Source organism: Moschus berezovskii, chromosome 19 (genome assembly GCF_049115385.1).
Source record: "Moschus berezovskii isolate FMDL1 chromosome 19, NW_MosBer_1.0, whole genome shotgun sequence".
In the NCBI taxonomy this organism is placed as follows: domain Eukaryota; kingdom Metazoa; phylum Chordata; class Mammalia; order Artiodactyla; family Moschidae; genus Moschus; species Moschus berezovskii.
In genome coordinates, this window is record NC_142478.1 from 70,575,035 (window position 1) to 70,590,586 (window position 15,552).

Below are 15,552 nucleotides of genomic sequence, written 5' to 3' on the forward strand. Positions count from 1 at the left end.
CACCCACACTGGACTCTGCACTGCTGCTCACTGTGGCACCTCCAGGAGACCTGAGTGCCAGCCGTGGAAGTGAGCGCACTGCTGAACCCACGGATAACAGACGGTCCACACAAATGCAAACATCACCTCTGAAGTAAAACACTGAGGAAATCACCTTGGAAGACACACCCAAGAACACCGTGGAGATACATTAAATCCATCTAGATAGCTGGCCACCTCTCTGAACATTGAACTGCTCTAGAATGTTAAGCTGGCACCACAAGACAAGTTATGTGTCTAAAACCAGAAGATTGGAAGTGACGAAGTCTTCAAAGAGGAGGTGTGAAACCCGGCCCCAAACCAAAAAGCCATGGTCTTGAAATGAGCAGAATCTAATGGCAAAATCCTTACTGAGTACTTTAAAAAATACTATGGGTTTTCCCAAAAAAAAAAAAAAAAAAATACTATGGGTTTTCCATAATTTTCCCCTTAAAAATTTTTTAGAAAACCTCTCAAAATAATATATAACCCTTCTTTACTGTTTAGCTTTTAGACACAAAATCTTTTTAAGAAATGCAACAACTTAAGGTGGCATAGGCACAGCCCCAAGAACAGAGGTTTACAATAAAAAATAAATTAAAAAAAAAAAAAGCTTCCTCCAAAGTGATAGTGCTGCACATCACAGAATTCTTGAAAAAACAGCAGAGAGGTAGCTCATAGTGTTCTGAACCAGACGTGGCCTCAGGCGAACAACCACTCAGGCGAACAACCACTCAAGCACTCAAGTGGCATTTTGTGATCAAATTTATTTTTTGTTTAAATTTCATTTACTTTGTTTTACTGTAATTTACACGAGAGACTGCCAAGTAAACTAGGTATTTTACATTCACCACACATTCCCTCAAATCTCCACAGTTGTTAGAAAAACATTAAAATCCATGCGCCGGGCCGTCATTTTCATGTGCGCCCAAGCTCCCAAATGATGCTACAGACGCCAGTGAGAGTTAAGTTCATTAAAAGGAGAAGGTGAGACTCTTTACTTCACCAGATTAGCAATAATCTTCCTGGCATCAGACACTTTGCAGACAATGATTATGCTCTTGACAAAACCTATCTTACAGCAGTGCCCAGAGTAGACGTCAGCTCTGATCCTGAGTACAGAGGACAAGTGCGACGTGGGGTCTGCAGCCGAGGGGGACCGGGTGTTGCCACGCAGGAGTGACCCTGGACAGGCGTGTCCAGGCCACTGCGATCACTCCAGTGGGGACACAGGGCTTCCGTGGGAAACCAGGGAGCAGGGAGGGCGGGGCTGCCAGCGAATTAGATTACGAATGTGGTATGACCACGAGGCCTGGCGTGGGGCAGGAGGGGTGAGAGGTTAAAGAAGATGGCTGGGACACGAAGGCTTCAACAACAACATTCCTTTCGAGCTCCCAGGACTGACAGAAGAACTAGACTTGGACAGAGAAAGATGATAAAAATCTTACCTATTATTCTTTTCTTTAAAAAAAAAAAAAGGAAAAATGAAAGAGGAAAAAAGGAGGCCAGCAGCTTCTAGGCCGCGTTTTCCCGATGCGTGTTCAGGGTGTGTTCCAATGGTGTCCCAGGAGAGCACGCCCCAGCGGGTGCAGCTGTGCTGGCCACGGGCCGGGCCTCCTAACCGTGTGCAGACAGGCCTCGCGCTGCCTCTGAATCTCTTCCTGTCTCAGACACAGCGTCTCCCCCTCCAAGTATATATTTCAACCCAAAAAGAGCAAAACGTCATCACTATCTATGTCCTACTGTGTTAAGTTGTGAGGAATCTAATCATTTGCATAGTTTCCAAGCTGGAATTTCAGAAAACAGTCATTTTAGAAAGAAGACTCCATGGAAGTGCTGTACTTCCAGTTTTTCTTAACGGCCTACAATCCTATTAATTTCTTCATCAATTTCTCTCTCTGCCTAACAGAAGCCTGAAAAATTGTACAGTGTTCTTTTTTTTAATAAATCACAGACCGTCATTTCCATTTTTCCTAGACTTGATGTAGAAAAATACTTGAAATTTAAAATACAAAAATTCAATAAAAAATGGAATTTTTTTTAAAAGGAGCTTTACCTCAGGGGCAAACAAGTAAAAACTGGCCTATAACTCTCTTTACTAATAGATATTGTCCAATTTGGCTGTATGATAATGAAAATCCATAAACAAATGATTTTAAATACATTCAGAGTTTCGTTCCAGATTCCTTGGAATACCAAAAGATTTTTAATAAACTTCCCTGTGGGATTTTGTTGATTATGGGACTAAAATTAAAATTTATAAGAGACTGATTTAAAAAAACAAAAAAGTAATAAAAGGCTATATATATATATATGTGTATATATATATATATATCTTGGTCCACAACTTGCCATTTATGAAACATACCAGCTAGTATTACATTGCAGTCAATTCATCCATTAATGGTATTACTCTGATAATTATTAAAATCTGTTCCAGGTATATATAGTGAAAATATTTTCTTTTGCATTCTTGCTGAAGACAGGTACAGTACTTTGGAGAAATTGTACTAATCCCTTCAGTGTGTATGTACATATATACACAAGCGTGTGTACTGGGATCTGCAGCTCTACATGCGTTTATATACAGCTACAGACCGACACACACAAACATATACACACACGTAGCTGGGACCCGTGCCTGTGGGCACAGAACCACAAGCACACGTCTGGGAGACGTCAACACTGCAAGACATGGTCAGATTCTTCTTCATTCATCACTGGCTGCACTGGTTCCCCTCACTTGACCTTGATTACGTAACTGTAAGAAAAGCAAAAGACAGTGCAATGTGTTAAAATGCAAAAGCACACAAAGACACACAGAAACGTCAGGCCACAGCTTGTCGCAGACATTCTCGAGGGGACAGTTCCCCAGTGTAGCAAGACTCCTGGCAGATGGTGCACCCCAACGACTGCATTTTCATCATCTAATCTCTTCACTCAGGTCTTACTAAGAGCATAATATTTTGTTTTATCAGAGGGAAAATAAATTAGAAGCAGAAATAAATGACAGAAGCTCAGGAAAACTTAACAAAAGTAACAATAATTTTTTTTAAAAATTTGAAGCGAACACTGAATTTTAAGAAAAGGGCTTTTGGAGGAGCCCTGGTGGAGTTCATCCATTCTTACTTGGTACTACTTTCCTTCAGGACTGAACACAGCTTGTTCCGTAACTGAAGAGCAGGCAGTACATGTCAGGGGGCAGCAAAGAAACAGCAGGTCTTCAGAGGACTGTTCTGTCTTGTCCTCGCCTCAACAGACACCACAGTTCAGTATTAACAAATGGCCACAGTATGCTGCCTGTTCTTGTTTACCCTTCCTGGTCTCAACGTGTGGGCTAGATTCTGATGTTCTCTTTTCTCCCCTATAAGAAAATCTCTTATCTGGCATGTAAATGTGTGTGCACGAAGTAACACCATACAAAATTTCACATTGGAAATGGAAACCAGTGTATTTACACATATTAAAGCTAAATGCAAAGATACCTGAAGAGTCAACATGAAGGAAGACTTCCCAGTATTCAGAAGAAATGTCAAATCCAATGAATTACTGAGACTGACCCTCATGGCATGGGATGAAGGATCTTTGATTTTAAATGCTTTTACATGTGTCCTTACTAACCACAAAAGGTCCTAGCGAGAAACAGGTCAGCTAACTGGCTATCAATGGGAAATTGGCTGCACGATGAGTGAGTGTACTTGGCAGCTGAATTCTAACCTGCAACACTAAGAACTAATTTGGGATTACTAAATTCAACCTGCTCCACAGATGAAATTCTTATACAATAGTAACGCGTGTTCACTGTCAATGTCTGAAATATATTAAATTCTCTTAAATTCTAAAAATTAAACCACATTTAACACACTGTCTCTATTCAGCAAGTTAACTACCCATTACCAAAAAGGTACTGGTTTTTAAAAATTCTTTTTACCCAGGTCTTCACTTACACAGTTTGATATTGTCTCTGACCCTACGGGGGACTCATTTAGACATCAGCAGCCGACGTGCCTCGGACGGAACCCTTCTTACGCATCTAAACATAAAATAAAATCATGAGCTGCTGAAATCACAGACTCTACATTGGGTTAGTAAGCAAAGGGAGAAAAAGACCTTGAAGAGATTGTGAAGTGACCGCTGCCTGTTTACAAGCATATATCCACATCAAAAATGAAGTTCTGAGGCCATTCTAGTTACCTTGATCTAAAGAAACTCTTGCAAAAGGCTTTTCTTACACAGCACAAAAAGATATGTTAATATCTATTCTCAGAAACAGGAAAGAAAAGCCTGCAGACTGATGACGTGAAATTATCAAAGATTGCCAGGGTGAGCGAACTGCTCACTTTTACAGTGTGAGAAAATGCCCTGATGGTCTGGTTCATTTTTTCACAGTCCTTGGACCAGTGAGGAAGTCGTGCGGTGTGGCCACCTTTGGCTTCTGAGACCAGTGTCCCTCAGAGGAGTTCTTCACAGGAAGTTTCTTAAAGAGCGGAAGGCGAAAGAAGAACAGGAGCGCGCAGGGACAGTGTACGGAGAAACAAGAACACAAGGACGCATCACAAAGGACAGACATTCACGACGGCCTACAGACGACTTGATGAGAAAATTAAGACAAGGACGGACAGAAAAGGAACACATGCAATAAACACATTTCTAAAGCTCAACCCCTCCCATCGCCCTCCCCTGAAGGGCCAGGTAAGAACAAGTGTAAGGCTGCCCTAAGTATTCCGTCAGTTGCTGGGCCTAATCTCAGTGTTTCTCTTTGGGATTACAAGCACGGGCATTCCTCTCATGCCTGACCTCTCGAGATGCTATGCCTTCTCTCCAGGGCCAAAACCCATTTGAAAGAAATCCAATTCTTAAAATATTTGAGAATTAAGAAAAGAATTACAACACATCAAATTCTACCATCAGGTGTCAGGGAAATAGGACCTCAAGGAAAGGGGAAAGGCCTCCGTGGTGAAGAAGATGTGGAAATGTTAAGCACTCTGGGTAGGCACTGTGGCCTGCAGGCACGCTGCTGTCCAGACATAGATGCCCGCAAACCAACCATCAGGACTCACAGCAGCAGCGACGTGATGCAGAATAAAGCTGTCCCCGGTGACCTAGAGCGAAATAACCTACATGGGATTTAATATTAAGATGACCAGAACTTAACCCTGAAACCTGACTTGAAGTATTTTTGAAATACTTCAACAAAGAAACTGACATGGACTCCCAAACCTGAACCAAGGACAGATTTCTACCAACTTTATGAGGGATTTTGTCAGTTTAGGCCACATGGGTACAATCATGATGCTTTCTGATAAGCTTGGTTTCTGTGTGACGACCTATCTTACACCTTCTTTTCAAGTGCAATTCCCAACTCACGAGTGACAGGTGTGCCTGGAGATGCAGCTGAGCCGCGTCTGCCACAGGTGGGAGACGGTCACCCCTTCTGCCGGTGCTGAGCTCAGGTGTCTGAGACTAAAACGCTGACAGGGAAGCGAGCACCCCCCGGGAAGAGGCAGCCTTAGCCGTCTGCCCGAGGGCTCCGCCTGCTGCCCTTTGGCCATCAGCACTCTGCCTCGTGCCACAAGTGGGGCATCAGCACAGAAATCAAAAGAAAGTCTCCTTCCTGAGAGTTCAAACCAGTACAGGGAAGTCCATTTTTGGTTTTTAACTAGTGCTGGCAAATCCCTTTTTGGAGATGCCAAGGCTGTACCTGGGCTTACTGAGGATGAGGGTGTAACCCTGGTCTTTCTTTTCAGTGTTCAGCTGACACCCGTGGCTCGGAGGGGCTGGAGGCAGAGCTGGAGCCTGGAGCGCCTGGAAGGCACGGAACCAGGCAAGGCGGGGGAAAGGGGCCGAGACGGTGTGGTGGTGAGGGGCGCTGCTCAGAGAAGGGCGTCTGACTCAAGAGAAAGAGCGCAACAGAGAGAAAGATGCGGGACAGGTATCGCAGGGAAGACAGCAAGCACCCATAACTTACTCTTGCCTGTTTAAACATCCTGCCTGGGGCCAGCCTAAAAATACAGGCAAGGGACGGTCTTCTGCACTAGCCATCCTATCACCCCGCTCCTAAGACCCAGAGCTCAGAGCCATACCGTTAAGTGTGAGGAACTGAGCGTGGAGAGGCCTCTACTGGCTGGCCTGCAAACCAAACCCTGATTTATAATGTTGTCACTACGGGGGAACATGTTCCAAATTTCAAAAACTGAACTTTTGGAACAAAATCCATTCATAAGCTGGAGGCTGCTTAAAGTTTACTTTACATATAAGATAAGGTTAAAACATTTTATTGCCTTATAAAGAAAATACGTGCTAGTCCTCTCAGAAGGTTTGTGTAAAGCTAATTAGAAGCAGATCTGCTGTAATCACCAAAAGTAAGCAATTTTAAACACAGATTCTTTACAATGCTATGTGCCAGACAAATAGATTTCCTTCTGTGCCAAAGAACCTGATTTGCTGCCAGTCTCCTGTGATTAAATGGAGTTCCTGCCTCACACAGGCGTTCGTCAAATACTCCCCTCCTGCCTGCGGGGCTTCCCAAACTGGGGCTGCTGGCAGGACTCTGGATGACTGCATGGAAACCACGAGCCTTCGCTGGACATTCCTCACGTTCGTCTTCCCCGTGGGCCCTTACTTGCAACTGAGAAGAAGCGTAGCCCGGAGCAAAAGCAAAACCAGACACACACAAGGGTAGGTGGGGAAGGACCGTCTGCTCCAGGAGAAAGGGGTGCTCGTGAGCTGCAGGGCTGGCTCACAGGTGCTGGGAGGAGCTGGGGTGGGCTGGACGTTCTGAACGTGGCCCTCAGACCTCTAGCCCAGGGATCACCTGGATTTCTGCCCCACGCTTGTAAGAAATAAGGAGTCACTGCTGTCTGTGGGTGGGAGGAGGCACTTCTGGAATCAGTGACAGTACCCCCAGCTTTCTTATCTTGGCTACACAAGAGGGAGCTAGGACTGACTGTGCTAGCGTTAATAACCTATTACGAGAATAAAATGGCAGAGGCAACTTGGCCTCAGTTAAGTGAACGCCTAAAAGGACCGTGAGCCAGGCGCCATCACCGAGAACCACCACGTGAAAGAGAACACAAAACCACTGGACATTTTATACAGTTAACAAATCCCAGATCAACAGAGTTCCAGTCTATGCATAAAGATGCTTAACAAAAGAGAGATCAGACTAGAAGGATGTTAGTGTCTAAAAACCAGAGTTTAACAAGATTACAGACAGTAAGAAATGGCTTTCAGTAACACTTTTCCTAATTTTAAGTCTAAACTTATTAAGCACGGACACAGTTTTAGAAAAGGGAAATCAGAGAATTTCCACAGAATTGGAAGTCTTACTGTTTCTAGTTCTTTCTGAGTTTCATCTTCCATTCTCCTAATGTCTTCCATTGTCAGATCAATCCACTTGTCAATCCAACAAAAAAGCTGGCGATGAAAGTTTGTAAATATCCTTTTTTCTTGCTTTTAAAACAAAAGAAAAGTATTGTAAGATGGCAAAACTCTAACATTAAAAACATATTTTTTGCTTTATATGCCCCAGTTAACCCATGAAATTACATATTGTTGGCTTGAAAAGACCACTGTTTCAATTAGTGAAAATCTTAATTCCATCCTATTAACATTTTGTAAAGCAAAATAAAGAGAAAAATCTCCCTGAGAAATGTGAAAGAATTCTCCTTGCAAAGGCAGAATGATTTGTCAGAAACTGAAAAAAATGTGATGGACGTGTTCAGATCCAACATGAGCTCCTGCCAGACCCAACTTATTTTTACATTTTTCTAATGTCAATGACCTAAGGTCAACTTGACTTCTGCTACAGAACCATACATTGTCATTTCCCCCTGCAATTCAAAGAAATACTGTGAGGCAGAATACAACATGTACTGAAAGAAGAGTCTTGGGTTCTTCAGAATAAGATATTTTATTAAATTAAGAATTACTACATACTCTCCATTAATTTTCCTGCTCTAGTATTACTATTAATAGGTGTGTATATATATATATATATATGTGTGTGTGTGTGTATACATAAAATTAGTGACTTTAACGTATGTAATTTGTGGCTTTAACTGCCGGATTATTTAAGTTTTACTACACTTTCCAAAGAAGAGAGAAAAGTGCAATGAACAGTGAGTATTTTAATACTTCTGGACAATCTTCAACGTAAAAATTTTTTTTTCCATGAACAGAAGGGACCTTATCAATTATATGTGTAACTTCTTTATCAGAACTGGATTGTGAACCTATTACTCTGATCCAAGAGGAAGAAAGAGAGCCAGTATTTAGAGTGCCTGCTGTGGCCAACTGCAAGCAGGCTTAGGAATAAGTTTCCAGCACTTTAAGATCCTTTTTTTAAAAAAAAAAATGTTACAGCAGTTACAGTTTAAAAGTAGAAGTTATGGTGAAACTCAGATACAACTAGTTGTGGGAAGTTCCAAGATAACACAGGGGCTTCTAAATAATGACAATGGAGACAATTCACAAACATCTATGAATTATTCACCCTACAAGAAAATTAAATACCAAGAAGTTTTCATATTCCTTACAAAACTACAATCATGAGTATCTATGCAACTGCAATTCTCCCCTCTTTCTAGATCAAAACACTTGTGTTACTATCTCTTGAATGACGAAGACATAAAAAAAGAGATAATGAGAACCGGGATCCTCAGATCATGTCACCGCAGGTTCGGTGTAATCATTCCCAGTGAGGACCTCTGAGGAGGACGTCCCACCAGAAGGTGAGACGAGAGAGCACCATCAGGCAAGACCTGCGGGGGGCTGTAGGCCCAGCGGGGGCAGAGGAGCCTCAACAGCAAGGCCTGGCCTCTCCCCTCCAGACAGGGCTGGGACCCAGGTTCCCTTGGGGGGGTCATGCAAAGGGATCCCCACAGAAAAGCCAGGTAAACCATCAGGAAAGCACTCGGCACAAAACGAATGCTTTGCTCTTCCCCAGAGAAAGCCCCTGAAAACCTCCGCTGGTATCTGTTTTGCTGTTTGTAGGGAGAAAAAGGAGGGCAGAGCGGCATTATGCTGGGACAGGAATTTTACCCAAATGAGAAGGAAAAGGTGGTGAGAGAGACAACACCCCACTAATGGCTACCTCCAGTCTTAACCCACACTTAGTCACTGCGTTTGGGACAGGCTTTACCTTCTGGATGAAGTTTTCTACTTTGCTCTGCAGGCCCCACCACTTGAATTTGATGGTCACCAGCTTATAGGCACACATCTGAGGACAGTCAGGGTTGTTTGCCAGCTCCTTCTGGATGAGGAAAATAAAAAATGGGAAATCGCGACTTGAATATATAAGTCTTGATTAAAACTGACTGCTGTGTAACAGCATCACAGATATCTATGAAGAAAACCACATCGTACGTGTTTGATTCGGGTACCGGGGAATCTGAAATCATTTTAGCAAAAGCAGCAGCATTCCCTTGCTGCCGACACTCCTTCCAAAGAGCAGGATACTTCCTGGTTCTACAACTTAACAGGCACAGCGCTCTGCCTCAAATCACACTATTTGGATTTCACATTAAGCACCAAATTCTATTCACACCGTGTCAACAGCACGCCTTTAATATGTGGAGGTTTTCATAACGCCATTACTGCACTCCCACTGTGGATGTGCTGGGGCCTCAGTAAGAAAACCATGAGGAAGTTTGTCTTCTAGCACTGGCAAGTGCAGGGGGCACTGCTATTAACTGAGGTATTTTCCAGCCAAATGAGGGGATGAAAAGGTATGTAGTAGCAAAAATCATCTATCGTTACCAAGTATTTGGAAGCAAATTCCACACATCAGGACTTTAATTTCCACAAATTATTATACCTCATAGTTTAAATGAAGTTGAGAGTAAGGGTTAAAAAGGGAAAATAATGGGGTGGGGGGAAGCAAGGGAGAGAGAGTGGGGAACTATCTGGATTGGAAAAACAAAACGTTTATAATTTACTTTCATAAGAAAACAAAAAAGTAATCAGAATTTGGTTCCTCAAAACACATTACCCAGTCCCAACTTACTCTGGATTTTTAGGTTCAGAAATAAGAAAAGAAAAAAATCAGAGTGGAGAGAAGGAGTGAGAGGAGGCAGAAAAGGAGGAAAAAAAAACAAACACGACAAAGTGTTAACAACTGTCAGATCTAGGTGGAGGCGTTTATAGTTCCATGCTTTTGGTTTCTTGACTGCTTTTGAAAATTTTCACTATAAAAACTGGTGGGGGGTGGGCGTTGCAACCCACAGTACTGCTGGTGATCTCTGTGGTGAAACTTAGTGCAGGCGGCTGCCCTGGCACAGTACACGAGCATGTTTACCTGGGGGAGAGTGTGAACCAGGAGCTCGCTGCACACTGCAGTGTCCTCACCATGGACCCACTGTGCATCACAGGGTTCTCCCAAGGTGGTGAGTGCAGGAGACGGACTGCCTGCCTGCCGGAGCAGAGAGCCTGGGAGGGGCCCACAGCAGTGAGCCAAGTCAGCCTCGACCCGCGCCTGGAGCTCCCAGTCCAGCCCAGAAGGTGGGTCGGGCTCAAGGAATCCCAGGTGGCAGGTGGGGGGAAGGGCCGTCCTGCAAACTCCCGCCCGGCTCGGTCCTGGTGTACTTCCAAGAGCAGAGCCGTATCTCAGGACTGTCGTCAGGACTAAATAAGGCAGGGTATGTACGCTCCGTGCTTAGCTGGTGGGACTCAGCTCAGCCCGCATTAGTTCTCTTTCTCTTTTATTCTTACAAAGAGTGCAAAGAGTAACTTGAATATGCAAAACAGGTTCTCAAGAAAGTTTCTCAGAAGAGTAGAAAGTTACAGGGGCCCTTTCTACAAAAACTAAATTATGGAGTGAAAAGGTGACGCGCCTTTTACAAGGCTTCTCCCCTCTCCCTCACCGTTCTCGGTGTCACCCAGCGCTCAGGACACCTCAGCGCTGGCTGCAGCTACACCAGGTGCCACTGCCACTTGCCGTCACCTTCCACTCGCACGCTCACCCCACTGGCAGTAACTTCGCTGTGTGTGAGCAGGTATTATTTCCAGCCAGCCACAGGTACATACATTTTGTAAATGATGAATTTCTGGGTCTTATTCTAAAGCCTCAAGATTATTCTTCATTTATGCAATCATAGCAACCAGGCCACATTTCACTCCCCCCACCTCCCCCTGCAAACCCTCAATAATGTTCCAGTTTCAAGTGAATTCTATGATACATGAAAAAAATTCTACTTTGGTATTATTAATAGGACTCAAAAGTTCTGTAGAGTCCTGCATGATTGATCATCTTTTCTCAGAAAACGTCTTCTGTAATAACATTTCACCTTCTGAATAATGACCTGGTACATGGATTAAATCAATGGGGCAGCACCACAAGCATTTAAATATAAACATTACGTACAGCAAACTGTCCTTTCGTAGGTGAGTTCTTGACAACAGAGGAACCTGACTAGCTTATAGCTCTGTTTTTCCAATTTCCTTCCCATAAATCAGAGTACAATGTTAAAATACAGCACGGATGGGTACATGTGTGTGCACACGCACGTGCACACACACACACACACACACCCCCTTAATTTATGAACAAGTTTAATTCAACAATTAACTGGGTATCATTTACAACCCAATCCGTGCTAGGTGTTATCAGAGGACACACGTGGCTGGTAGACAGCAAAGTAACTATGTATAAAAACAATGAAACCACTACCCTTGGTACCAACAATCTCTACCAGAAGAGACACCTACTGTGGATGCTGTGGCCTTGGACTCCCATCTCTGACCTGCAGGCCCCACACTTAATTAAGCTGGGTTCTGGGGTCTACAAGTCAGTCCACAGCCTTCCCCGGCAGGCAGCGAGTTTCTCAGGGCCCAGCCTCATTGAAATGTCAATGACAAGGCTGGTCGTTTACAGGTCATCTTTTCAATAAGCAATGAGCCAGTGTGGAGGTGCGCTCTGATCCAATGAGGGTCAATGACAACTCTCACGTGAAATACACTGGGGTGTACGCAGAATAAGGCATTTAACACAGTGAGGTAAACCTGTCAAACAGCAGTGCCAGACTAGGAGTAAGGGGCTTGGGCTGCAAAGTAACCTATGTAATGTAGTCAGGGTTCTTACCCTCCCCCAGTGAGAAGTGAACGCTGGGCTCCACTTGACCTATTTACCGCCACGGACGTGCCGCTGAAAGCAGGGGTGTGAGCTGGGTGTGAGGCATGGGGTTGGCCCAGGGCTGCAGGGTCTAGGCTCATGTCCCTGACATCCAATGGCCTGTCTTAAAACTTGTTATAGTTTTGCATTTTATTCTATAATCTGCCCAGGCTTTAACAAAATATACCCCTGCCCACCAACTCTGGCTGAAACATCCTCTCAGTGGAGAAGCTCTGATACACCACTGATTAGCCCTAAGACACCTTCCAGGAATGGAACATTCCAAGGTCCCTATTAATTATGGGCTACTGAGAGCTTTCTCAACCTCCAGATTGCTGGACAGCCTGTGCTAAGTGAGAACCCTGGGTGCTTCTAGAACACCAGCTCCTCAGAATCCACCCACCCCTCCCCCCATTTTATAAAAACAGCAGGATGAAGCATGGTTCTAATTAAAGACTAAGCTAAATTTAATACACACATGCCTACACCAAGCCGGGCCTCCAAGAACATAGGACACACACGTGACTCCAACAATCACTCGAGTGTGCTTCTCACATCTTCCAAGTGACTTTGGCAGGCTGCTCAAACCAATTAAAATGACTACTAGTAACTGATAAAATCTACTGGTCGACAGAATTCAGTTTAGAAACTAAGTGACAGGACTAAAAGGAACCAGTTCTCCGAGCATCTTCCATGGATGTAAAATGTATAGGCAATCTGCTTTTGGTTTTCTATCCAACTATTAAAAGAAAAAAGTTCAGGGAAGAATATGGAAATCAATTAAGAAAATAAACAAGTGAACAAACAGCCAGCTGCTTTTATTTCTTGGCCTAGTTCTCCATAATATCGACACTCTAGGGGGAAGCACAGAGGTGACATATAGAAACATAATCTTAAAGAGCCTCGGAGAAAGATGCGAACACAAGTTATATATTTTCAGTTATTATTAATACTGTATTATTATTATTATATTACATTATTAACATCTGTCCTATTTGAGATCTCATCCAATCTAAAGATGATGTATGCAATTCACCTCTTCATCTGTGCTATGGTCTTAAAACTAGTGACAAAATAAAGAAAATAACTTAAGAAAAGTCTCTGTTACTTAATGATGACAGGAAATAATGAACTTGACTACAAGTGGCTAAAAAAAAAATGAATTCTTTTGGCATAATCATTCTGGGGGATGGGCGTCTGACACTAAGTAATTAGAAAGTCTTAAAGCTGTTCGTATCTTATATAGATGCCATATACACTTCAACCTGATAATTCTACTTTCAGAAATGTATCCCAATTCATGAGGTAAGAAAATAACAACACTGCAGATCTGTTTACAACAGCACAACCTTGGACTTAGTAAATGCCATACCCACTGAAAGAGCTGGTGAAATACCTCATAGGTCTTCCAAACAACGGGCTATTACATGAAGGAATAAAAAGCATAATATGAGTATAAACAGGTATCTGTGTATAGCATAAACATCTGTAACAAACTATGTGAATCAGGGAATATAACAAATAGCAATAATTAAATGGTGAGGCTACAACTGACTTTTTTCAAAACTTCATAAATATGTATCATTTTATAATCAGGAAAAAACTAATACACTTAAAAAAATAAGACTCTAAAATAAAAGTTTTTGCTGTCAGCTGAGTATTTTAGGACAAATTTACTTTGCCATAAATTATTAGTATCTGGGATCTATTTTAAATCTTCATTCATCTTTGATTACAACAATACATGTTTTTCTGCCTCTTTTATTTTTGATGGTTCATAAATCAAAGCTAAAGGTTGAATTAAGGTCTTTAATATATAACTTTAGTCCAGTCCATATTTAATTTTTCCTCATCTTAAACTTCTAAAGCAAAAATGAGGTATACACGTAGAGTAAAATATTATCAACTCTTCAGAGTTACCAGAAGTATTCTTATGAAAAAGTGTGTAACCTTTAAAAAATGTGAAAAATCTAAATGGGACAAAATATTTGTGACCCCATATTCTGAGCAGTGTTCCAGAATCTAGGGAACCAGAAGGAGTTTCAGTTGGTCTGCCCAGCCTTCAGGAGACTCACGTGATGCCGGCCCAGGGCAGAGTCTGCTCTCTGGCCTTCAACAATGCAAATGTTTTCAGATTCTTTCCTCTTCCACCAGTTGAAAAAAAAAAAAAAAAATCCCCTAACAAAGCCACAATCTAAATGTGGCTCATTCACAGCTAATTCCAATCCAGCCCAACCCTAACACTTCCTAACCTAATATAGGAGTAAATAAAATTATTTAACTTGTATTTAATGAAAATACAGGTTTTATATAGATTATGGCATGAAAATTGAAGAGAGCAACTGAAAATAAAAGGTAAAGGATGGAGGGTGACCAAAATATAAGAATCAGAAGTTCTATAAAAAAATAAAGTCACAGGCTAACAGAAGAACCCCAAATCACTCATCTCTACATGATTTAAATTTCAGCTGTAGTACTAGCGAGTTGTGAAATGTCTCCAAAATTGTATTTAAATAGTTTGTGTATTCACTGAATTCCTTACATTTCATGTATCTAACTAAACGAAACCCCTAAACTCAGATCATGTTTTTAATTTAACTACACATATTAGGTTTCTCTGAGCTATGTGGACGAGGCCTAAGGGAGAGTAATCTATACTGAAGCCACACAACGTCATTAAACAAAACACAGCGTGTTTAACCGGAATGGTGAGCAATCAGGCAGTGCTCTCCACAAGAACCGGTTTCTTGGGTCTGTGACAGACATACACAAATGTAAAAGGGGGGTGGGGGGAAACCCCAAAGGCGTTCTGCAAAATCATTTTCTAAAAATGATTCATCCTACATGTCAACTGCACATATACTCTTTCCTATTTGCAATGTGTCGGGATAAAGACAGAACAGATATATGGTACGTTTAACCAGTTAACATTTTGCAAGGACACAGCAGTTTCTATAAGGCTCACACCCCCTCCATATTTTAATTTTTCAATTTTAGACAATGTGAATACTCAATTTCAGCTGCTGATTTCGTAAGGTTGTTTCCAGCCCAGATTTCACTAAAGAAAAGTTAAAAATAAATGCACTGCTGGGGCTGTTGCCAGTGCACCCATCAGTAAACGTCAACAGATCACACTACGTGTGTCAAGTACGTGTGCCGAAAGCTCAAGCAGAGCCCGATTCTACCCTTCCCAGTCATTCCCTCGGTCTGCTCCGATTCTGGCAGCCGTGTGGACAGGCCAACACTGGACATTCCATTCTCTGTGAGTACATGGCGAGCCCAACACTGATGTTTACTCACGATGGTTAACCTGAATTCGGTGGATACTTACTAAGTGTCTGGGTTGAGCTGACAGACCCCTGTGCTTGGCACTGCAAGTGCGCTGGACACAGGGCCTGCAGGCTGAGAGTCCGGAGGGTGGGGAC

General features: G+C 42.7%; 1 protein-coding gene across 2 annotated transcripts in view; it reads right to left on the reverse strand.

The window, feature by feature from the left end:
• Positions 1–1,485: 1,485 nt before the first annotated feature.
• Positions 1,486–15,552, reverse strand: part of PITPNB (phosphatidylinositol transfer protein beta) — a 63,022-nt gene continuing 48,955 nt past the window's right edge. The window contains exons 9-12 of one of the 2 annotated variants that reach the window (XM_055404415.2): positions 9,161–9,271; positions 7,348–7,470; positions 3,966–4,051; positions 1,486–2,779 (exon numbers count right to left, since the gene is read on the reverse strand). In XM_055404415.2, coding sequence (XP_055260390.1) covers positions 4,004–4,051; positions 7,348–7,470; positions 9,161–9,271 — 282 coding nt within the window. In that variant the 3' untranslated portion in view covers positions 1,486–2,779; positions 3,966–4,003. The remainder of the gene's footprint in view (positions 2,780–3,965; positions 4,052–7,347; positions 7,471–9,160; positions 9,272–15,552) is intronic. The other variant, XM_055404414.2, reaches the window with a different exon arrangement.